Here is a 23,777-nt window from a genome sequence, read left to right as displayed (position 1 = left end):
CTGCTGCTTGGCTAATAGGATAAACTTAAAATCCCCTAACACATCTCAACATGCATGCATGCTCGAGTGTGTCTATGTGGGTGAGAGAAAGCGTTTTAGCCTGTCAGCTCATATTTGTGTGTGTGTGCACAAGAGACCCCGGAAACGTTGGTGTGTTCACTAAGGTTACAGGCAGGCTTTGTGTGGACGAGCGCGAGTGTGTACGTGCGCACGTGGATGTTCATCCACTAATGGTCAATGTATAATGCACGATAATCTGATCACAGTTGATGACAGATTAACTCTGAGAGAAACCAAGAGCTATCACGCACACACAAACAAAGACACACACAAGCACACATTTGGATGGAGTCCGTTTGCATTCATGATTTTTTTTCCAGTCGTGACCTTTTCACTGACTTTAACCTCCAACCGGTGTTGCCATATTTATCTGATATCGACTTCCTGTAAGGAAAAAAAAATAATAGTGTTTTAAATAATCATAAGTAAACAGAATCATGGGTGGTTAAAGGTGGAAATATGTCAAGCATGTTCATGAAAATCTGCACAAATTGATTCCGTTGTATAAATTAACAGCATATGTGCATCATGACAGCTGTCACCACATGTGGTCAGACATATAAACACACACAGCGGAATGAGACTGATGTGATGACATTTGACCTCAAACGTGTTTATAGTCTTGGAACAATCTTGTGAGGTTAAAGGTGAAAAAGACTTTGAAAAGACATGAGCTAGCCTGGCAATGTTGAGTTGAATAGCTTTCAAAATGGAGGGTGCTCTTTTCCTCTGTAGAGCTAAGACAATCATCCCAGGCACACCACCACAAAACTTTCAACGTGCATGACCAAAATGCACGCATGGAGGCACGCTATTCTTCTGAGGAACTCTTATGGTTTGTTTTGCCTCAAGTAAAATGATGAAGGGAAAGAATGATACCCAGGGGGGGAATCCACAATGTCAATTTGCAGCTGAGCCATTTTGCTCACACGTCACTAAGCAAACTGCAACAAGTCACACCAATTTGTGTGTGAGTGTGTGTGTGTGTGTGTGTGTGTGTGTGTGTGTGTGTGTGTGTGTGTGTGTGTGTGTGTGTCAGCAGGAGAGACGCTGGGTGTAAAACAGCTCAATGGTACAATTGTGTGCGCTGGCCTCTTTCCCGAAAGCCCATCTGCATCCCACAAGCGCACACACATACACACAAACACACACACATTCCTATATAGGCACACATATAATTGTCAGCCTAAAACAAGAGTGTGCAGAAAACTAAAAAATGCAGCAAGTGACCTTTACTTCTACGCTTTGAAATTGGAAATACAGCCAAACAAAATGGCAAACAAAAATCAAGTTTTTGCTTTGTATTTGAAGCAGGGCGGCCCATCAAGCGCATGAATAATCAACTGACAAGTAATTTAGCAAAGATTAAATGTCACCACAAAAGCACGAGAGAAGTCTGACGATGCAAAAATTAAATGTATATTACTTTAAAGCGGGTGGTGATTTTAACTAACACTACAGAAGAATATTTTTGTTATGTAGGAGCATGAAGCAGCAAGACACATCTTGATGCTTGGGACCAAAACGATCAGCTCATCCGTCTCTCGGCATGTCCACAGTGCTTAAAAGAACTGAAATGCGGGACAAATGGTGAGTCATCTATTGTTGTACAACTGCAGGAAGTCATTGACACGCGCTGCTCGTTTTTTTAATGTTTAGTGTGTCGGATAAACACGGACCCTTGTGGGAAGGACATGAAAGAGCATCAAAACTGAGATTTGAAACAAGCGCAAAGCCACGCTGGAGAATACAAAACAGTCAAGAGTTCGTGGGAAGTCAAAACTAATGCTCAGATGGAAGGAATAACATTTGTTATTATAGCTTATGTCGCTTTTGGTGAGAGACTCAAAGGTGGTTGTGGGAATTAGTCAAGTGAGGTTAGGCACAGTTTCAGTGGCTGTCAAGGCAAAACGGCAGCCCCTCGAGATGGATATAAATTAGGGAAGGCAGGTATCGTTCCGGTACCGATACCAACCTATACGTTGGCCGATACTAGTATGGGCCGCCCTATTGTGGCTGTTTAACTATCAGGAACTAGAAATTAGAAGAATAGAAAATTGCCATTCATTTCACGCAATTTGGAGGAACATTTATATATTGGAATTTTTTTTAAATGATCTGTAATTGCTTTTATGAGGGAAATTTTATGGATCAAAAGTACTAGTGGTATTGGTTCTTGGTATTGGTGGCGACTCAAAGTACTTATACTGGTGTCTGTCTGATAAAAAGTGGGACTGAACATCCCACAAACACAATATTAATCGAAATACCACATTTAGGTCAGCGCTGGCCTATCAAACATATCATTGTACCATTTTTTACTCGGCTTCCCGAAAGGTTGACCAAAAGGAAGCGAGCGCCGGGAGGAGCAGGCTAGCATTGCCGGACAAGAGTGCTGAATCATCCCAACTAGTGCGAGCCGAGGGAACGCGTAGGTCTGAATGCTGGCGGGCTGATGGGGGCGGGGTCTTAAAATACCTAGCTTGACTGTACACACTCTTTCATCAACCACAAGCTTCCTCTCTTTTCTTCACCCCAACATCTCCCCCCCTTCTTCCTCTCTTTGATGCTCCTCTCCCGCCTCATCCTCCTCTAAGAGAACACTAAATGACTGTTCCCTACTCGACCACACAGCCACTCTGTGATTACGCCCACCACAAAAACTAAGTATCCACTGGGTGTGAAACAATCTGCATGATGAGAGATCATTATACAAAATGAGGGTGAGTGCTGCTGACACAAATGAAAAAAACAATGCAGGTGTTTTACATGTTAAAGGCCAAAAAGAAATCCATTACCGAGCAGCCAGAACAAGGATGAGGTCATAAATGTTACACCGCTGATGGGTACTAAAATCACAAAAACAGAAAGGACGTGTTTGGTGATCCTGTGAGTCCATAAATATTTTCTTTTGCCATACAAGGAAACGGGTTTCTGGTAAGCCAACAGTGAAAGGTGTGTTTTTGTCAGCGTTAATGGTGCATTGAGAAATTCAGACGCTGTCTGGTTCTTTTGCATGCGTTTGTTCCTTGTTTATCAGTCCAGACATAAAATATGTGCAAATAATCTTTTTAACCTTCACATCCCTCTTTATTAATACGTTAGGCCTAATTAAATCAACACACGTGCACAGGGCTGATACCTTTAAAACATGTCAGCAAAACCTCAAACCTGGAGATAAAGCAGGCTCCATCTGTGCTTTGCCTGCTTACAGCAGAGCCAAAGCAACATTTCACGGCATGACTACAACATAACATACTGTAAGCCTGCTGGCAGGTCAACTCTATGATCCTCTGGTTCCACTTCAACATTAAATCATCGGCGCAATACCGCAGATGTGATTTAGATTGCTGTATTTCCGCTCCCAATTAGAGTTCCCTCGAGTCAACTTCTTGTCAGAAATTAGCCTTCAAGATGTTCTGTATACACTTCACTCACCTAAAGTTAATCCATCCTATTTGATACTGTTGAACCAGTTCAGGGTCGTACGTCAACTTTTCACACTCACATTCCAATTTATGAGCAATTAAGAGTTGAACTCCAAAGGTCAAAGTAGAGATTTCTGACAGTATTACAAACAGCAGTATCACAAATAATCGTATAACCATGTAGATCAATTAAATCAACTTCTGACAAAGACTTGTTGATACAGCTCTTTCTGGCCCCATCCTGGACTTCAAATTTACAATCACTCCGGCCAAAAAAAAAAAAAACAACCAATCAAGATAGACGGACGGCGTGACTGACATGTCAATGTTTGCTGTACACCCCCACAGCTTCACAGGAGTTTTGCAGAAACCATAGCGCTGGTAAGTAAGTAAGTAAGTAAGTAAGTAAATACAAATAAATAAATAAATAAATAAATAAATAAATAAATAAATAAATAAATAAATAAAATCTAGTAAAGTAAAAGAAAGTAATATAAAGTCAAATAAAATAAATGCAGAACAACCAAAATAAATGCAAAGTAAAAGAAGTCAAACAACAAAACTAAGTCGGGGAGTCAGTCAGACATTTGCATCACGACTAACTGATGTGGTCTTGTCTGAAAGCTCCGAACACAAGCCAGCCAGCCAGCCTCCCAACATGCGGCCAGCTTGTAATGCGTTAAATTCACCAACATGTTCAAGAGGCGAGGAGCACATGCAAGGCATCTAATGAGGGCTAATTACACCCTGTAACTTGGCTAAGGGGGAGATTTTTTTCTCTAACAGTCCACAGGCCCTTTGAAACAAATTGGTACCCTCCATGGAGGGAAACATTCCTCTTTTCTTTTTCCACATTATGACCTCCATTCACTCATGGATATGACTGTCACCGTAGCACTGGATTTTCCGTAATGTCTTTGAAGTGTTTTTGGTCAGTCCAGTGACTCACACCAGCAGCTCTTTTTATGCTGGCAAGGGGAACATACCATCTGTAGTCAATTTTAAAACAACAATTGTTAAGTAAAAATTTTAAGCACGACTCAAAAGATCTATGCAGATTTGGGAACATTTTCTGTTTATACATTTTTTTAAATAATACAGACATATGGTAAATATGTCATCCACTCATTCGGATTCAAGTCTTACTGTAATTGGAAGCCAAATTATCCTACGTGTGTACTGCCTCATCCTTGACTATTATTAAATTATGCGTCCTAATCCTTATCGTATCAGCGCCCTGCAAGGAATACCGGTTTGACACTTCTCTGTGATAATGCCATAATTAACTAGACATTTTGAACTACTTTTGAGATTACATTTGATCTTGTTGATCACACGAGATCTTTGAAACCTCATTCCCAGTCTATTGCCAGAGCATTATGACTGATCTTTGAAAATCTACATATTGTTGTGGCAATATAAGCACCGAACCTATCAAAAAAAATCTTCAGAAAAGTTTACTTCTATTATACATTTATTAATTTTCACAACATCCCCCAATTTGGGGTCTATTATAGTACCTGGGACTTTAAGTGTAGTGGTATTAGCTGGTGAAATAATAACAGTAATAATTTGTAAATAAATAAATAAGTAACTAAATCAATAACAAAAAGGCCCCAAACTATCTGGGCGACAAGCCCGGTTATACGCTGCTCGTCTTTACACAAATAAAACCGCTTTTCCCCAATGGATGAGTAAGCGGTGACTAACCACATTTCTGACCTGCTTTAGAAAGAGCCGGCAAGAAAACACATGTGGAGACCAGAGAAAACTTATAAAAGACTGTGAATAGGACACCAAATCTTTTTTTTAAAGAAAGAAATGTTTTGATACTTTCAACAACACAAAAAACAATTTTGCTTCTTTCCAATTCTCTCTCTCTCTCTCTCTCTCTTTCTATTTCCAATTCTGAGAAATCTTTGCTGTGAATGACAGTCTTGCCAGTGCAAGAACCATAACTGTTTTTCTGGTTGCTTCAAGGATTTTAATAAAGGGGATGTGAAGTTCAACCTTCACTCCTACTAAACTTGTGACAGATAGACAGCTATTCAAGTTATATTCTGACCACCCTCAAAAATTCACCCTAGTGTGGTTGAATGGAAACAATCCCTGCATATTCTGTGTTGTCAGAATGTACAATACTTGGGTTTGCAGAGTCCGACATTTGGGTGATGAATAAATGGAACAGCATGTCACAAAAAATCACAGTTCCATCCATCAAGTCGCATAAAGCACCAATATTCCCAACACCGGCAGAATGCAGTTAGCCGATTAATCGGTTTGTGTAGTTTCCAATGACATTTAACATCCATTTATCAAATGACTCGATCCATCAAACATCAGCAAACGTGCCAAATTTTCACTCTAGCTCTTCCCTCTTTTTAAGAGCGTCAGCCAAGTCAGCGGGTCTACTTCCTGAAACTATTTCCACATGCTATAAAAAAAGACACTTTAGAAGTTTCTCCTTGCTGGTGCTTTAACTTTAGAGTGGACTTTTCACTTTTGATACGAGTGTGTGTGTGTGTGTGTGTGTGAGAGAGAGATAGAGTACATACAGTCATAAAGAAGGTTATGATTACCAGAGGGAAGTTATGGAACAAAGATTTTTTTTCTGTGGAGACTCGTACTGGTGACTCGTAAAAATGCTACAATTCTGGTATCATTTTACCACCAATGGGGTAAATTGACTTTGGCCCAAAAGCAATTTTTAATGAGCTGAAAAGCGCTACACTAGTGAAAGCTCGTTCACTATTTGCCAACCTGTGAAGTAGTAACAGTGCAAAGTGAGTCATTAAAATAATCTGTCAATGGTTTGGTTAATGTTATGTGTCAAAAGTACAAGTGGTATCGATGAACTGGTATCGGTACTCTCAAGAGTTGTTGATGTATTGGTCTGAAAAAAAAAGGTATTGAACATCTTTACTGTTAGTAGTAAAATATAGAATTTTCGAAATGATTAAATTAGTTTCAGAGTCAATCATATGTGTTGGGCAGAAACTACTGTCTGCTTCTGGGTCCAAATCCTGCATTAAAGGTGACAGGGGTGTTATATCCTGAAGTTATGATTTGAGTTTGGTATTGAAAAGGAAAATGGAGTTTGTGTTGCACAATAACAGAACGCTCTGCTCCCCACAGTGTGGAAGGTAGAAAAAAAAAAAAAACAGGATTGAAGCTTGCAAGATGCGCTGGCAATCTCTACCTGTACAACGGCAGAAAGGTTTGGGGGGTTTTGGATATCCTGGAAAGAAAGCAGGATTTTGAAATGCATTCTAAATTTATCCAATCGCAACGGGAGCTGCTGCAAGACTGGAGTAATACGCAGTATGGATATTGAAAATTCAAATACGATGCATAAAGCCGGCAATATGATGATTGCACCTGGATGCTACACATATATGCACACATCACCAGGTGAGATTTTGAAAATGAAGTCTGTTGGCATCAATTTCAAAAGATTCAATGCGTGTGTGACGCAAGCTGTATGCAGTGTGTCAATGTTGGCTCACTGTGCTGCATTGTTTGTTACACATTAAGTTCGTCTTCGTCACGTGCGACGACGACAATGCCCTTTGGCAAGTTATTGCGTTGGAAAAAAAATGAAGCGGACAACCGCGTGCTTTTAACTTTGTTTTCACCGCTTTAAATAAGCCCTTGGGTAAGAGTTCATTAGCTCAATTAAATGATTATCACACCCTGGCAGCTGTAAGTGGAGGCCAGCCACACTTAGGATGTTGAAATGAGATGAGTAACACTGTCATTTATTTCGTCATTTCGATGCTCTTGCCGCAATGAAGGACGGATGACATGATGAGTGTGTGTGTGTGTGCGTGTGTGTGTTCTCTCAGTGGCAACCACTGACAAGATAGATAGACGGAAAATGACGTTTGGTCCATTTAGAAACATTATCAGAAGACAGAAAATCCGTCTCTATGAAGGCAGCTGCAACATACAAGTGACGTCACAGTTGGCCTTAAGCAAACCAGGTCACGCCGCAAATGGAAGATAGCAGATCGAATGATTACGCTAGAGTTGGAGAAGTATACAAGCAGGAGGAAGAATTAAGATACGGGCGGAAGAGATGAAACATTTTGGACCGGGCAGAAGAGATGAAACATTTCGGACTGGCCAGCGTAACACACCACCTCATGAGTGCACCGAGCTGTGAAGCCTCAGCCACCACCAGCGAGTGAAGCCAACTGGCTAAGCACGGAACGGAACACTCATAAAATTCATTGCTCTAGGGTGCCATTTTTGGAAGACAACTTGAGTGCACCATACAACATGTCAGGCCGTGATTGCCGTGGATGCCCGGCGAGATGGCCACCTGTAAATGGTCCAAAACATTGCCACGGCAGCCACCGTGCAAATGACAAACCCAGTCAGCCGGAGTTAGATGGGGTGAACGCTACGAAACCTGACACCACGAAATGAGGCCTTCCATAACTTGGAGGCGCCTCTTGCGAAATGGGAAGCATATTTTTACATTGACATTTCACATTCTTCTAAAGCCAAGCAAGATATTTATCTAATTCACCTAGAATGTCGGCTGTGGCGTAGCAGGTTTGTTAGGAATGCGAAGCGTTAAATGTGACAGACAGCGAGACAGTTGTTTTTGGTACATAATGTGGATTATTCAGTTAAAACAGCACAATGACAGGCTATATCTACAATTCCATTCCATACACAAAAGCAACATACACTATGATTATAAACAAGATCTTCTACCGATATGTGTACTTACCAAGCCAGTTTTGAGTTCTTGTTTGAGATCTTTCACATCAAAAAGTTGATATACTAAGTTTTACCCTCCGCTAGTTTTCCATGGCAGTCATGATGTAGAGCTGTCAAAAATCTTTCAGCTAACAGAATTCAATAGCCGGCAATATTAGCAAGCAAGGTGCAAGTTGAGCTTCGTCACTTCTAGTCTACAGCGGAAAATCAATTTGTCTAACATTGATTAATGAGCTATTTAATTCTTATTCCACAAGCGCAATATATTAATCAGTGGTCTTGTTTTCCTGTTCCCCTATAAACCTGCACTCCAGTCATCTCCCTATTGTCAACATTCAGAATTGTCACACAAATAAACAGTAAAAACAAAACACACATTAACTTTGATAAAAACTGACGCCGGACTTTTACCGCTTTAAATGCGAGTCCGTTACTTAACTTCAGGGACATATTCAAAAGCAACAAAAACGCCCAGAGAATTAATCCTCTGATGAACTCAGCACATGTGGTGTGTGCAAAGGCCTTGTATTGTATCATGCACAATGACACCAATGCAAAAAGACAACCCAAAACACACACACACTCACACTCACACACAGAATCTAATTCCAATTCTGTATGATAATTTCAAAGGATTTCAAAGTTTCCACTGTACTTGCCAAAAAGAACAGGTGACATGTTCATCTTAGGATAAAAAAAAGTTGTTTTCTTCAGTTTGCCAAAAATCTGCAGCTTTGCTCAAACAGCTGACAACATTAATGAAGTGTGTTGGCTGGTCCCGCAAGTCTGTACAGTTCTGGCGCTGAAGCTTCTCTCTCCCAACCCTGATCAGCATGAAAGTAGATGCTAAGAGTTGGCAGAAAGTATAAAATGCTTGTTGGCGGAATTCAGAACGGGTATCCTGGAAAAGGTTCTGCAACAGTATACCACAATGCATCAGGGCGTTGGAAGGTGTCCAGTTTGTGGTTCTGCGAGCTGTGTCGCGACAGAATATCGCCTAATTATGGATAGTTTTAGTTTCAATTATGGACGGCCGACCTAAAACCTTTTACATGTCATTTCAACAACCTCAATTCCGTAAAAGACAGAAACACGGATCAGTCCTCCTCACTGACGATAAAAAAGCCAATAATCAAGTTAGCACTATGTCCACAGATGACCAAGACTAACACTGACAGACGCCAAGTTTTCATCACGTGTTACAGAACAGTCAAGCTCATCACGGCATGGTTTGGAATGGCAAACACTGATCTGGCTTGTGTTTCCGCGCAGGCTGTGAAGGCGCGATGGAGACAGATTCGGCGGCTATATAAATAGCGGGATGATGTAGCAGCGGGACACTATGCAACCTGGCGATGAATTCAAAAGACAGCTAACACAACAGAAAAAAAGAAAGGACAACATTGGAAGGTATCCAATGATTAGTATTCTATCAGTATGTAAGAAACAACCAAACAAGCAATGGTTTAGAAACAGCACATATCTAATTATACTTTTAAATGTGTGTTACAAAGCCCAAGTCCTTACAGAAAACTGTTTGGTTACAAACAAGAATGGCACTTTAGCGTGAAATGACCACGTCTATAATATTATCATTAGTATTATTATTACAACCCTTCCTCCGAATTCCAAATCCACCTGAACAAGACATTGCTGCTACTTTGAAGCCGAACAAGCATGAAACACGCATGTACGCACGGCTATCAACCTAATGGGAAAGTAAAAGGGCTAATATGGTTGACTGGAGCCATGCAAACACACAGAAGCTGATATGACCAGACAAGAAGCAGGTGGATGTTCTCACACACACACAAATGTAGCGCTGTGCCTACAACAACCCATGCGAAATGCCACACAAGGATACTTGAAGGATGTTTACCTTTCATTTACAATATGTGTCGACTGGACACAAAGCACACCAGAGTAGATCTAAAAAGTCGGTTCAGATGCTATTTTTTGTGTTGTACGAAAATGAGACGACACATTATTTCAAAATAAAAGGGGGCCAACATTCAACCTGAGGTCAAAGAGGAGGTGTCATCAGGCGGGATGACATGCAAGTGATACATTCTGGGATAGCAGAGGTTTTGCATTGGTGGTAAAAATGACCCATCCAAGTCACCCAGTAACAGTCAGTTACTGGTTCAAGTACAAAACCTTTAATTGCTCCTAATGAGCAGATTAGGATGTGGCATGACAACATCCACCTGTTCATGTGCGTGAGGGTGGATGACACAGAGCGATTAGGGTCACAAAACAATTTGGAGATTTTGAGGGGTTACATTTGACTGCTGGAAATCAGGGTATGTCCAAATTTTCCAATCCTTCAGACCTGCAACTAACAATTAGGTTAATAATCAAACAGATCTTTAAAAAAACATTTTAATTTCCATGTTTATTCAAAAACACAACATTACTGGACAGCAGCAAAAACTTTTGCAAAATTCTATAACTAATCGTACGTTTTACAACATTTGCTATGCGGCTTAAACAGGGAACTCGAGCCTATCACAGACTAAACCCTGGACTGGTCGCCAGTCAATCCACAAGGCATATATCATGGTCCTACATTTACAGTGGCCCAATGGCCCGGTCCCCTCACGTGATAGTTCTGGCAGGGCTCATGGTGGCCCCACCATCTAAATAGGTTTAATGTCGAACCTGAAGACAAATATTGACTCACACGTCACTGACTGGCAACTTAACCCAAGCTCCTGTGTAGAGAAGTCTGTTCAAGTCGCCCATTACACGATCCATGGAATCAAGAAGATGTAAATTGAAGATGTGGTCCTTATCTAAAATACAATATCCCTGAGATTGGCTGCTAAATTCAGATGGGACATACATAAATTAACAAAAGTTATTTTCCTAGAAATTGCAGCTCAAAAACTCAATACTAAATCCTCGCTCGAGTGGAAAATCAATGGTATCAACGTGTCGCTGTGATTTTTTTTCATTTTTGGTGCAAAACCAAATCGGGCGACCATTTGCTGAATATAAGCCAAAGGTTTGTAAAAAGGTCTTCACGGTGCACAAGGGGCGAAAAGATCTGTAAATCACAGCAATAGAGAAAATAAATCCTATGTTAGACTTCGGTCACATTCAGTCCCACTTGGGTGCGACGTTCACTTCCTGCTCTCTATTCATTTGCTCACGTTCTCCACTCCACGGGCGAAGCCCACCCGGCCTGCCCTGTGAACCAGGCCGGCAGCCTCCCATCACGACACCGGCCCGGGTCGACACGTCGTCCGGTGCCTACCGTGCCTCACTCCCGCTGCGACGGGACAACAACCGGCGGGATGTCGGTGCAAGTTCACCGGCTAGTCATGCAACAATGACACCCCTTTCAATTATAATCAACTTAAAGCTGAAAATCTAAACTAACAGGGCCTTCAATTCGTTTAACACATCACCGGCGCGGCCATAAGCGAGCGCCCGAAGCGGGCAGAGGAGTCCCCGGGAACGGCGCTCTCTCGCCGCTTTGTCCCACGGAGGAAAATGGATTGATCAAAAACATGAAAGTCCAGTCTTACCTTTCGCCCCAACGCCGTCCCCGAGTAGAAGTAGTAGGCTATCCCCAGCACCCAAAGCACCGCAAAACATAACAATATCCTCGATTTCCTCCGCATGGCTCCTCGTCTCGTCTCGTCTGCCTACCGAGTGCTCGGTGGCTCGGCTCCGGCTTCACTGGTGGCGGCGGTGGGGGCTCGTCACGGTCTGTAGTGTCCGCGCAAGTCGCTGCGCCTTTCGGTCCACGGGTCCTCAGTCCTCCCGGGAGGGAGCAGAAAGCAGCTAGCCAAAATTCAGCAACGGGGGTTAGAGGGCAAAGGCTAACCCGCTTTAATCCAATCAAAGGTCGGATAACGTCGAGGACTCTGTGGTGCGAGCGAGTTATGGGGCGCGTATAGTGATAAAGTTGGAAAGCAAAGGCGATTCTTGTAGAAAATTATTGTATAGTGCGCGTTTCTAGTTGCAGCTCTTGCAGCAGCAGCGAGCGAGCGAGCGGGCGAGGTGATGTGTGCAAGCGTGTGTGCTACAGGCGGACTGCTCTACTCTGGGAGTCCGCTAGGGGTGCTAAAGACACGTTGGCAGCAATTAAGATTTGATACTCCTCCGCTAAACTAAAAAAGGTATTGTAAATAATATTCCATTTGTGGAATGTGATTTTTAATATCCGGGGGAGCCATTTTGCCTTATTGTTGACTGAAAATAGATAATTTACTGCAGGAATGCAATTACTTCAAATTTGTCTATGTTCCATCAGGAAAAAAAACCTCAAAGCATGAAGCTGCCATCATGCTTCATGTTGTTCTGATGATGTCGCAGTGTTGCTTTTACTGAGCTCACCGATAAGCACCTCTGCGAGTTTATCACGATTTTTGTTTGCATTTCTGAAACCCCAACTGCAGACAGGGCCTAATCAGTTTAGTTATCTTTCTTCTCAGTCCACACGCAAAGTAATCTCATATACCCAAATCAGTTTTTAATAGGTAATTTGAGTCATACAGCTCATCTCTATGAAATCCTTTGATGGGTTTGATGTAGAATAAATATGAGCTATTCACAGAAATGCTGCATCTGCAACAGTTTCATTTTCAGAATTGTGCAGGGAATCCCAAAAATTGATGAGCTTGGCAGCATGGGAGTTGGCGCTCACGGTTATTGTGCTACTACAGCACAAAATACTCCAGCTTCAGCTTTAATCAATGCATCCTTGAAGGGGCTGTTATTACGAAAAGAAAAAAAGGCATTATGGTTCTGACATGATCCATCAAGTTGACTAAGATTATACTCATCCCTGTGATTCATTTCAACACCGCTACAGCTCCATTAGCAAATAAGAAAAGTAGTTTATCTCTTTTTTTTTTGGCTTGTACTTGAAATTGCCCAGTAAAAAAACACTTGCTCATAAAATGATGTCATTGAAGATGCTTGAGAATGAACATTTGCAGTAAATTTTACTGCACCCTGGAACATGCACAAAAAAAAAATTAAAACATATTTTATACATGATCTGAATCAATATGTAAAAATATCAAAATAAACACACCCAGATCCTTGGATGCCTGTCATACAATTGCTGCGTAATCCATAATTATCACAATTTCAGAGTCACCTGAACCCTTCAAACAGTGTATTTGTCCTCTCCTTGTATCTGGGGTTTGTGGTAGTGGTTGTAACTACTGTAGAGTTCATTAAACACCTCTCGGACTCCACTCTGCAAGCCTGCTGTTAGGAACTTGATATCTTTCTCCAGGCACAAGTCCAGTACGTGGTAGATTCCCTCTGTGAGATGCAGCTTGATGTCTGGCCGTAAAGTAACCTGAAAACACAAAAATACGATTTCTAGTTGAAGAAATTGAACAAAGGCCAGCCTTCGCTCAGTAAATTAAGTTTGACCTTGAAAAACCAGCTTCAAAATTTAGATGGTGCACTGACAGAAAGTCTCTGTTGTCATGGCAACCGACTCTATTGCTTTACAATTTCGATTGATCATCCAGGAGAGCTCTCATGATGTGTTAGTATTAGCATTATTGTATAATCTTTAAAACATACTAACATAATGAGAAAATGTATATTTCAAGGTATGATGTTATAATTTGTGGCCCACACGAGTTATGTGAAGGTGTACATTGTCAAAGCATGTGCACGCCGCATGCAGATCTGGTTTATACGTTTCACAACAGAAAAACTTGACCCAAGGCCAGTGGTTGAAAGGAGAATGAATGAATAGGTGTAATGCATCTACTATATGCCAAATAGAAAAAACATTAAAGGGCCAGGAAGGGACTAATGATGAAGGATGTCATTTGCAGAACATCAACAGCTTTTAAATGGCAATACGTTGACGTCAATGCTGCTCATTGACAGCAATACACAGTTTGTCAAAAGTGTATGTTAACTGGAGGGCTGGCAGAAAATCAGCTGCAAATAAGCAGTTGTTTTTCCATTTGTCTGTCCCCACTTTGTTCATTATGGGCTCTGTCTCAAGATAGAGCTCATTTGTTTTTGACGACTAGGTCAATTTGCATCCTGGTGTGAAGTCATATTTTTAATTCTATTTCTAAAATAACGCTGCCCTTATAAATAAACGATTTGCTTGCCCATTGCGGTCAAATAGCAGACTGCTTCTTGGAAAGTTTCATATGTGTCTCAAATCATCAGCACTTAGACAAGGCTAAATTACACTTGACTTGCATAAAGTTGTCGCTTTTTAAAAAGTCAAATTTGCAGCACACATTACAGTGTTTAATGATTTAACTGGACCCCTCCCCTCCTCCTCCTGCCTTTTCCATCAGCCTATCCATTCATTTGGTCGTCTGTCCCAACGTCCTCTTCCAAATGTGTTAATTCGGCTGCAAAACGCTGAGTCAAGTAGGCGTCACATTAAATACAGTCTGGTAGTGGAGCGGAGCCATGTTCGCAAGCCAGACATGACTCACCGTTCTTGAACTAACATCAAGCCAAAAGCTTGATTCCAGAACATGGAATTACAGTAATCCTGAGCCCCTTTCGCAAGGATTTGGGGAAATTTTAAACAGTGCTGACAGAAAAATTTCCTCGACTCTTCTTCTCAGCCTCGGAATCTCACAGCTCTGCTGAATGTTAACGTGAGCCAACTGCGCGACATCGCTGGATCAGCCCAGATACCGCTGCCTCATTTGTGTGTGTCTGTGTGTGTGTGTCACTCACCGCTGCATAGAAAAACATTTGCCACAGATGACAGATGGTTTTGGATCGGTGACTATGTATGACTGCGTGTGACGTCTGTCACCCACCCGGTAAAGCTATTTTCCAATGCTAATATTGGAAAATTTTCACATTCAAGTGTGTATACCTTTTGCATTTCTGTGACGTATTGAGCCACCATGAAGACAGACAGTGTGGAGAAGTTCTCCGAGATGGCAGCAATGTGTGTGTACATCCTCTCGACCAGTCGGGCGCACTGCAGATACACTTCACTTTCCCCACCTGCAAACACAAATTGACATGATTTATTAACCTTGCGAGTCAATACATGAACTAAAAATATACCCCCAGTGCTATAAAACAAGCTCAAATGTCTCCAAAGCAAAGTCATAGATTAAAAGTCATAGCGAAATAGGGTTAATTAAAGGAGCGGATAAGGGGTTTGTGGAAAATGAATCCAGGACTCATAAAACTTACTTGGTTCACCAGACGTTCTGCTGGAAAGTTTAGAGAGGCTGGTCAGCATTTTGTTGTGATTTGAGTCCTTTAAAATATGTGTCTAAGTTTAATTTCTGTTATATATCATCATGTCCCACAGCTAGTGCTGACAGGCTCGCGTGAGACACTTAATATTACTGTAGTAATATTCTTGAAATACGTAACATTTTTCTCATGCCTTTCAACCACATGTAAAACAGGTTTTAGGATCTCTGAGAATCAACTTTTTGGACACTAGCCAGATTGAAGTTTATAGTGTTTGCTCTTCTTTTATGAAAATAAAAGTGACATCCCAGAAAATTGCCACTTTAGAGTTACAATGGAAAATGCACATTTTATCTGCCTTTGCCTTGCAGGCCAACCCAGCCAAGTAGGATATTGCCACAATAGTGTGTGCTTTGACATTAAGGCAGTTATTGTCAAAGTGGTGCATTAGTTCCCTCTAGTGGTATGCAAATAAATAACAAGTACAGTTCTTTTGTATTTAACTTTTAATTTACATGCATTCGGTTACTGTGTGTTTTATTTATGTGCTGTCCATTTTGATTGAATCATTGACGTCCGCGAAAAACAATGGCTCGAGTTTGACGATTAATTCTGCTTCAACGCTACCACGCTTTATTTTAATAATAGTTGGGGATTATAATGTACTCTTAGGTTTTGTCATGAGCTTGACAGACTTTAAACACACACATTTTGGTGTGGAATGTTTTTTTTTTTCATACATGTACTTGATTTTTTTAAATATATTACCAGTCCACGTACCTTTTGCAAAAAAGGTTAGGCCCATTGTTAGGAGTTAGAGAGGAGAGTCGCAATAAGCCTTCTAAATCTCCAATTTTCCAAATAGATGAAAATATAATCCATGCTCAGACAAAAGTCTGAGTTTGCGGTCAGATTCATTTAATGAAAATATGAAAAACGTACCAGTGTCAGCGGCTCCTCTCTGTCGACCTTCCTGCATGATGGAAGCCACTAGACGGTAAAAGACATTCAAGAATGATGGCGTAGCATTCAGCATCACCTGAATGCAGACCAGGGAAGGACAACATGCACTTAAGAAAATGTCACACAAAGAAGCACATACAAAGAAACTTAATAAATGCTCAGATATAGTAGCTTCACAAGACTTAGTATTACAGCTTGCAAAACCACATTTAAAAGTTTCAAGGACGCGTGATCATGTTCGGAAGCTCTACTTTACGAAATATTATATCAGCTGCTTCAGCTTGCAAAACCACATTTAAAAGTTTCAAGGACGCGTGATCATGTTCGGAAGCTCTACTTTACGAAATATTATATCAGCTGCTTTGGGAAACCGAATCCACCGTTTCTGCTTGGCAATTGTAAGGCAGTCTTTAAGAAATAAGTCCACGCTTGGTTGAGCAAGGCAGTTGAGCAAGGCCCTGAGTGTCGGGTGATGACATCAGCAACTCAACTGGTTTCTGCCAGGACTCCAACATCTCCCCCCCCCCCCCCTCCCCTCCCAAACACTCTGACCTATACACCTCACCACTTGAGCTCACGTTCTGTTCCACTTAACCTGCATTGTGCAGTCCAGTCACATCTTCCTCCTCTGTTCTCCTGCTTGCCCCCTCAGACTGCATTCACGTTTACGTCACCAAACCTTTTCTTCCCTTTCTGCATCACAACACTCTAACACACAGCATTCTCTGACAGTCTCCCCTGCTGCAGGCAGGCAGGCAGGCAGTCTTTCAACTTTAAAAACATCTGATGTGACTTAGCAGGTTACTGCCTGCATTAATTCACTCCAGCTGCACTGTTTATTACAGAGGTCCAAACAAGGAAATACTTACCATAGCCACAAAATACCTGTACATGAATCATCAAGATAATCAACGTCACAAAAAAAGTATGTATAAAGATCCGAATTGAGTGAAATTGGATCATTTCCTGTTTGGGAATCTCAACAATAAAAGTGAGTTTACCAATGTGTATATTTACAAACCTGCAAATTGAAGCTACGTACCTGAGAATGACACTGGATGGTAGCGAAAAGTGCCTCGTGAATAGCCAAGAACGCTGACTGGTAAACAAGTGCGGTCAGGTGTTCAAGCGGCACAGCTTGAAGTGCTCCGAGGACCAAGACGACGTGATGAGGGTTGGAGATTAGACCCTGGGCCTGGCGCAGCAGCGTCGTCATGGCTGTCACGGTAGGAATGGTGAAGGTTGCAGTCAAGCCCACGTCCTGACTGGACGACCTGACAAGGAACTGGAACAAAGTTGGACAGTTACAGTATAGTACGGGGTATATGTGGCAAAAAAAAACAACTATTGATGACTAATTAACAGCTATGAAATGCATACGCTAATTGAGTTATGCACACGTGCTTTGAATGACTGACTTTTTTAAAATCGTTCCATATTTACCCCATTCAAAAAGCTGCATATTGAAAACATTTTGTAGAAGCACACCCAGTACACACAATTTTTTTTTTTTTTTTTTTTTTTTTTAAATTCAGCCTTATGCATAACTGTATTTACACACATACGTGCTTGCTCCCCTTATTCCAAACCTATTGGAGCTTCATTACATGGACCAAGCACACTGCAATGCGTGTGTGAGTGTGCGTGCGTGATTGTCATTTGGCTGCCAAGTCACTCCTAATGGCAGTCACATGTTCTTCTGGCAAGCCATCAGTGAATGATTACCGATGAAAAACCCCGCATACTACTACCGAGCTCTTGAGTTTCTCTTTACAATGTATTCTGCTCCTCGCAAGGCTCTGATTGTGCATATTACTTTCAGTCAATCCTGATTTTTCCCTCTAACTGCGCTAAACATTATGTGTATAAAAACACAAATGTATTTTTTGACACGATGTATTACATAGATTTATAATCTACAATGATGTTTATTGTTTGTGCATCTTGCTTACCACCATAGCAGACAGAATTTGAGGCGCAAGCAACCACAGAGCTTTGGAGCAAGGCTCAGGTAACTGACAGCAGGACAGCAGCTTGGTGATGATGACAATAGCCAGCACTTCCTGGAGATGAGTAAATAGAGGGCAGAATGAGAGCACTGGCATTTTGTCTATTATACACTCAGCTGTCACGATATAAGTTATATTTGCACAACTGTATGATGCCTAAAATAAATCTGCATCAAAGATACAAGAAAATACTCTCAAAACGGTGCAAGGGCGCTTGACAAAATTGCAAACTACAGCCACAATAATAAACGTACTGCTGAATTCATGCAGTGTTTAAACTGAACCTTATCTTGGCCATATTACAATATTGAGGTGTACCTAATATTGTGACAGTGTCAAGGCTAACAAGGTTAACACCACACCTTGTAATTTCCAGAGCTGAGCATGCAAGTATCTAAGCCATCTTTGATCATTGTCAGCAACATGCTGAACTGGTCGGGAGTGCTGTTCTCCAGCAGGTGGTGCAGCAGTTCCTGCACAGCCGGCTCCAGCTCAGATGTGTCAGATGGAGAAAGCCACTGAGCTACAAAAAGAACATTTCAGTCAGACAAGACAAATAAATACTCGAATCGATCTCATAGATTACTTACCTGTCAAAAGTTTATGGACATTTTGAATCATCTGAGCGTATAACTCATCCATGGCTTTTACTTTCTTTTCTTCTCCTTCCTCCGCCTTTTCTCCTGTCTTCATCACTGCCGTGTAGAACGCCGACAAGAAATGTAACGATGAAACCAGAAAGTCCATGGGTCTGGCCGCGGAGTTCATTTCTTTTAGGATCTGCTGGCAGAAACCCTGATAGAGCGTCATGTGGCTCAGGGTGGTCCGGTCGTTGCCCTCGGAGGCCAGCTCACACCGCAGCATGACCGTGACCGTGTCCACGACAAAGGCGGGACTGAGCGAGCAGGCGGGCTTCTTGCCGACCATCTGGGCCTTCAGGACCAACTCCACAGCTGATCCCACTGAGGATGTGGTTCTTGTAAGAATCTGGGTTAAAGTTTGATCCATTGTTTTACTCCTTCCCAGGTAAGAGGTCATCGCCTTGGAGGCGGCGACCAAGGACGCCAGTAGCAGATGAACGGACATGATGGAGCCTCCACGATTTGATGTGGTGTCCTCGCTGATAAGAAATGAGACAATCCGGTCCAGATTGAGGCGCACGCTGCTGTTCCTGACCATAATTAAATGGACCAAATTCACGATGAACTCCTGCATGGCTTTCAACAAATCCAACCAATCAGAGCTGGCGGTGGATCTGAATCGTCCTTTTTTGTTGTGCCAGAGCATCGAGGAGACTACGGCCTGCAGCAGAGTGCTGCCGTGAATGAACTTCAGAACGCCGTGAAAGTTTTGGCCCTCCACAAGACACGCCAGTATCTTGAGCAGCTTCACTTGGAATCCTGTGCAACAATATTCGGAATCTGGATCTACTGAATAAGAAGCGGTAGATGTGAGCATGAAGGCAAGGAGGAGGAAATTCGATAACAGATCCTCAGAATTGAGTCCATCTGCATTTAAGCTTGATAAGATTGACAGCAGGTCCATCAACTCTTTGGTTTGAGCCTCACTCAAAAGCACAAACACGATTCCAGACTGTGAGGACGCTGTCATATCCTCTATGATTCTCTGTTTCGCTATGGCGGACAAAACCTCCGTTTCACCCTTTTGGTACTTCTCGAGCATTGGACAATCTTTAGAGGTATGCGCCGCTGTTAGCACTCCCAAAATCCTATGCGAGAGCGAACCAACAGTGGCAGAGAACAGCGATGGCAACTCGGTCAGAACAGGGCTGTGGATAAGCTGTGAGGATACGAGGGGGACGGAGAGTTGATCTGCGTTTCTGCGAGACTCCTTACTCAGCAACGACGTGACCAGAACATCCGCGATGCAGTTAACGTCTTCCCTGTCCAGGTAAGGGGCCAGCAAGGGGAGGTTAGATGTGACAACGTACCAGTGAGCGACACGGTGGGAGCTGGAGTCCACGCTGCTCATCTGCCCGTCCCACATCTGATCATCTTGTGAACATAACTGGAGCTCATCTCTGGCCAAAATAAACTCCACTCCCCTGTTTAGGGACTCTGAGGTACTTGGATCTTTGAGTAGAGCCGAGTCCAACTGAACTTTCTTAATCTGTTGCAAAGTGAGTAGCTTGAGATACACAAAGCTGATGGGACTGTGCGTATGGAGATGTATAGAGTTGATCTCACAATTTAGGAGATTGTCTATGTTCGTTAAGGCTGCAGCGTTGGAGTCGAGAGGTGCGTATTTGCTACAGTAGATGTGAAAGAGTGTGTCCACTTCGATCCAACTGTATCGGAGCAGAAGAAGCGCCTCTTGGATTTTCAGCTCCCACAGAGACTTAAGTGCTTTTCGAGACTCTCCCTGGTCCTTTCCTGATTTTCTTTTCTTCTTTGCTTTCTGAACTGGAGTCGTGTTTACTTTCAGAGTCTTGTTTTCTGGGGGCAACAGTTGCAGCAGGTCGTTGAGAATCTTCTGCATCTCCTCCATCAAGTTTTGACCTTTTCTGACTAAGGGAAGAGGAGAGGCGTCGTCTAAAGTCTTCAGACTGAATAAAACGACGTGAAGGAGCTGGCTGAGATTGAAAAGCTTCACCGATGCAGCTTCTTGCTCCCGATCCCCCGTTTTTTCACCATTCACTCCATTTATCTCCATCTTCTCTGCTTCTCCATCTTCTTTTACCAGGTCAGGTAAAACGTGTTTTCTCATGTTCTCCAGCACTAAGGAGCAAATCTCAAGGCCCTGCGAGGGAGGTGTGTCCACAATGCTGGTCCTGAGCGTGGTGGCGACACTATCGCAAAGCAGAGGGGGTCGAACGTTGTCGAGAGATGGCCGACAGATCACCGAGAGGAGCTCAGAGAAGAAGCGAGGCAGCTGGCGGAGCTTGGTGTAGGTCTGAACTAGACTGCACAGCATCATCTGTTGGGGAAAAAACAAACAAACATGGATTGGAAAAGAGAGAGGAAAAAAAATAAATAAGTAAATTTGTGAGTCAATTAAGACGGGCTCATCATTTTACCTGTCTGGCCCGTTGGACCCGTGTTTCCAAACAGTCGGCATTAACCCAGGCTGAAGATAACAACTCAGCCAAGTCTGGTTCAAGAATCATGTGATTGAGACCCAGTAGCACTTTCAAACAGCGATACCATGCAGGGATGCTGAAATACAAAGGACATGTTAAAGCACATCATCACTGCTTGAAACGGAGAATTTGAAAATGAGTGATTTACCTAGGCTGGGCCTGATTGAAGAGAATTTGTGCAAGGTTTTTGTAAAAGTTAAGCTGGACCTCTGCGTATCTTATTCTGTCAGCTGCCACATTATAAATATCTGCAGACAGAGCATGGCTAAGCAGCGATTCCATAGCCAGTAAAGCCAGACTCCAACTTTTTGGCGAACAAGGGACATTGGAAGGGGACAAATCCAAAGCGGGCAACAACTTTGCAAGGTAATGGAAACACAGCATTCTCTGCTCTTCCTCATTTTCTATTCTAGATTTTCTGTAGCTTTCCAGAAAGAATTTAAAAAACAACGGCACGGTGTTTGACTTGACTGAGTAAAGCAGTGGTGGCTCACAAGAACCTAATTTGCAAATTAAAGCATTGGCTGGCTTTAAGAGGCCTTTTGTTCCACTGGGTCCACGTTTGCCAGTATCCTCTTTAGAAGATAGAAGCTCCTCCTTGTAGGATGCCAGTTGCTCGGCGGAGAAAAGCGATAACTGAAGGATGGAGTCTATCCTGGCACGAAAGTCTCTGCAGAGATGCTGGCGGAGATTCAGATGTGTGTGGGAAGGAGCATACTCTGCTGATGTCAGCATGTGTCTCAGGACCAATAACGGCTGGATGAGCTGGTTTGTTACCAAGGTGAAAATTCTATTCGGATTGCCTTGTTGCCGCTGAACTGATAAATATGATGCTAAAACTTGAAGCAATAACTCAAACAAATGAGATCCAGTGGTCTTTTTCTTCTGATTCTCCTCTAAGTCTAGGTTAGGGATCACTTCAGTTTGAGAGTCCAGGTCGCTGACAGTGTCTGTAATGAATTCCGATTGATGGGATCCTGAAGGCAAAGCTTGTTGAAGTTGATGGCAGGCGAAGGAGCAGAGTCTAACCAAGAGACTGACCATGAGTTCGTACTTGGTGGTGAAAACAGATGAGAGAGTCGAGGATGAGAGGATTCCCTGGCACACACTCAGCAGGGTGGACACACCCACTGACAGCCTGGTGGGGGCGCTAACACACTCCTCAAGGAGGTTTAGTAGCAGCTAGGGAAAAAATATATATATATCATCCACAGTGCCAAGAGTGTCAGTAGTGCAGCAGGAAATTATCCAATTTCACTTAATTGCTCTGAAAATAAAAAAATTACTATAAATATATTTTGTCCGTGTGTGCCAAACTGTCTGATATGTCAGAAGTTATTTAAAAAATAATAATAAAATCACACACCTGTGCCATGTTGAGCCTCAAGCTGACCGTCTTGCCCTGCTTGAGAGCAACGTGAAGCTTCCGACTATGGAGAAAATCATCAAGGCAACTCCACAGGCCTTCTAGCACAGTTTGTGAGAACTCGATCTTTTTATTATACCAGCCTGTCAGAGCATGTGTGCACCAATCCAAAAGGATCTACAACAGAACAATGTCAAACAGCACATGATAATTGAATATAACTGTACTTATATCGACTAAAGGACTTTAACGTTGGGAAGTTGAAGAACGACTAGATCCAGGAAACCTACTTGTTCCTTGTTGGGCAGCAAGCATTGAGAGGAGATCCAGGCAAAGCGTGCAAGCTTTAACTTGTCCTCCCATGGAGTTTGAGGGCTCTTTAGCTTCAGATGGATACCAGAGTAGATGGCAGCCATCTTTGCTGCTTCTCAAGCCTAATCAGAAGGATGGAAATATTCAAACTGTGTACAATGTCATAGTGGCTTAAACGTTTTAAACACTTAATTGGAAACGGAAAATAAGAGTAACATTTGTAACACAGAACTAAATCCACGGATGCTATTGAGTGGCGGCTAGTCGACTAGCATATGAAGATAAGGACCACCTCGGTTAGTCTCAAAAACCTCTTTTTGTCTGCGAGCAAAAAGAGCAAACTTTACCTTGTCACGTCGCCGTTAACAAATCACAATAACACACACTTAAGGCAAATTAATCAATTGAATTTGTGATTTACACTAACACGTGCCTCCTGTTTTCACATCTGAATGACCTTTCAACTTCTACCCAACTTACTAGGCAAAAGTAGTCAAGTGCAGATGTTGGAAACGATGGATAACGTTTTGGTTACATTTTCGGAATTAAAGTCCTCATGAAAGTTTTTTTTACGATTATAGCTTTTGTTTTAGGCTTTTTGTATTGTCAAAACAGTCTGTATGCTGTCATATTCA

General features: G+C 42.3%; 2 protein-coding genes across 4 annotated transcripts in view; both read right to left on the bottom strand.

Annotated features, from left to right (window-relative positions):
• Positions 1 to 12,271, bottom strand: part of galnt2 (UDP-N-acetyl-alpha-D-galactosamine:polypeptide N-acetylgalactosaminyltransferase 2) — a 34,306-nt gene extending 22,035 nt beyond the window's left edge. Inside the window, exon 1 of one of the 3 annotated variants that reach the window (XM_049718901.2) lies at positions 11,753 to 12,271. In XM_049718901.2, the coding sequence (XP_049574858.1) occupies positions 11,753 to 11,848 (96 nt within the window). In that variant the 5' untranslated portion in view covers positions 11,849 to 12,271. Of the gene's footprint in view, positions 1 to 8,229; positions 11,609 to 11,752 lie in introns of those variants that run through there. The other 2 variants (XM_049718902.2, XM_068650538.1) reach the window with 2 other exon arrangements.
• A 411-nt stretch (positions 12,272 to 12,682) lies between these two features.
• On the bottom strand, positions 12,683 to 23,618 carry urb2 (URB2 ribosome biogenesis homolog). The gene is made up of 12 exons (XM_049718900.1): positions 23,490 to 23,618; positions 23,121 to 23,264; positions 22,831 to 23,007; positions 21,613 to 22,646; positions 21,402 to 21,540; positions 18,955 to 21,301; positions 18,727 to 18,887; positions 18,308 to 18,418; positions 17,398 to 17,640; positions 16,335 to 16,431; positions 15,058 to 15,191; positions 12,683 to 13,542 (listed from the first exon to the last, which is right to left on the bottom strand). Exons 2-12 carry the CDS (start codon positions 23,244 to 23,246, stop codon positions 13,345 to 13,347), a joined length of 4,767 nt encoding a protein of 1,588 aa, XP_049574857.1. The 5' UTR covers positions 23,247 to 23,264; positions 23,490 to 23,618; the 3' UTR covers positions 12,683 to 13,344.
• Positions 23,619 to 23,777: the final 159 nt, after the last annotated feature.

Source organism: Syngnathus scovelli, chromosome 4 (genome assembly GCF_024217435.2).
Source record: "Syngnathus scovelli strain Florida chromosome 4, RoL_Ssco_1.2, whole genome shotgun sequence".
Lineage (NCBI taxonomy): Eukaryota > Metazoa > Chordata > Actinopteri > Syngnathiformes > Syngnathidae > Syngnathus > Syngnathus scovelli.
This window is presented reverse-complemented; position numbering and strand designations above follow the sequence as displayed.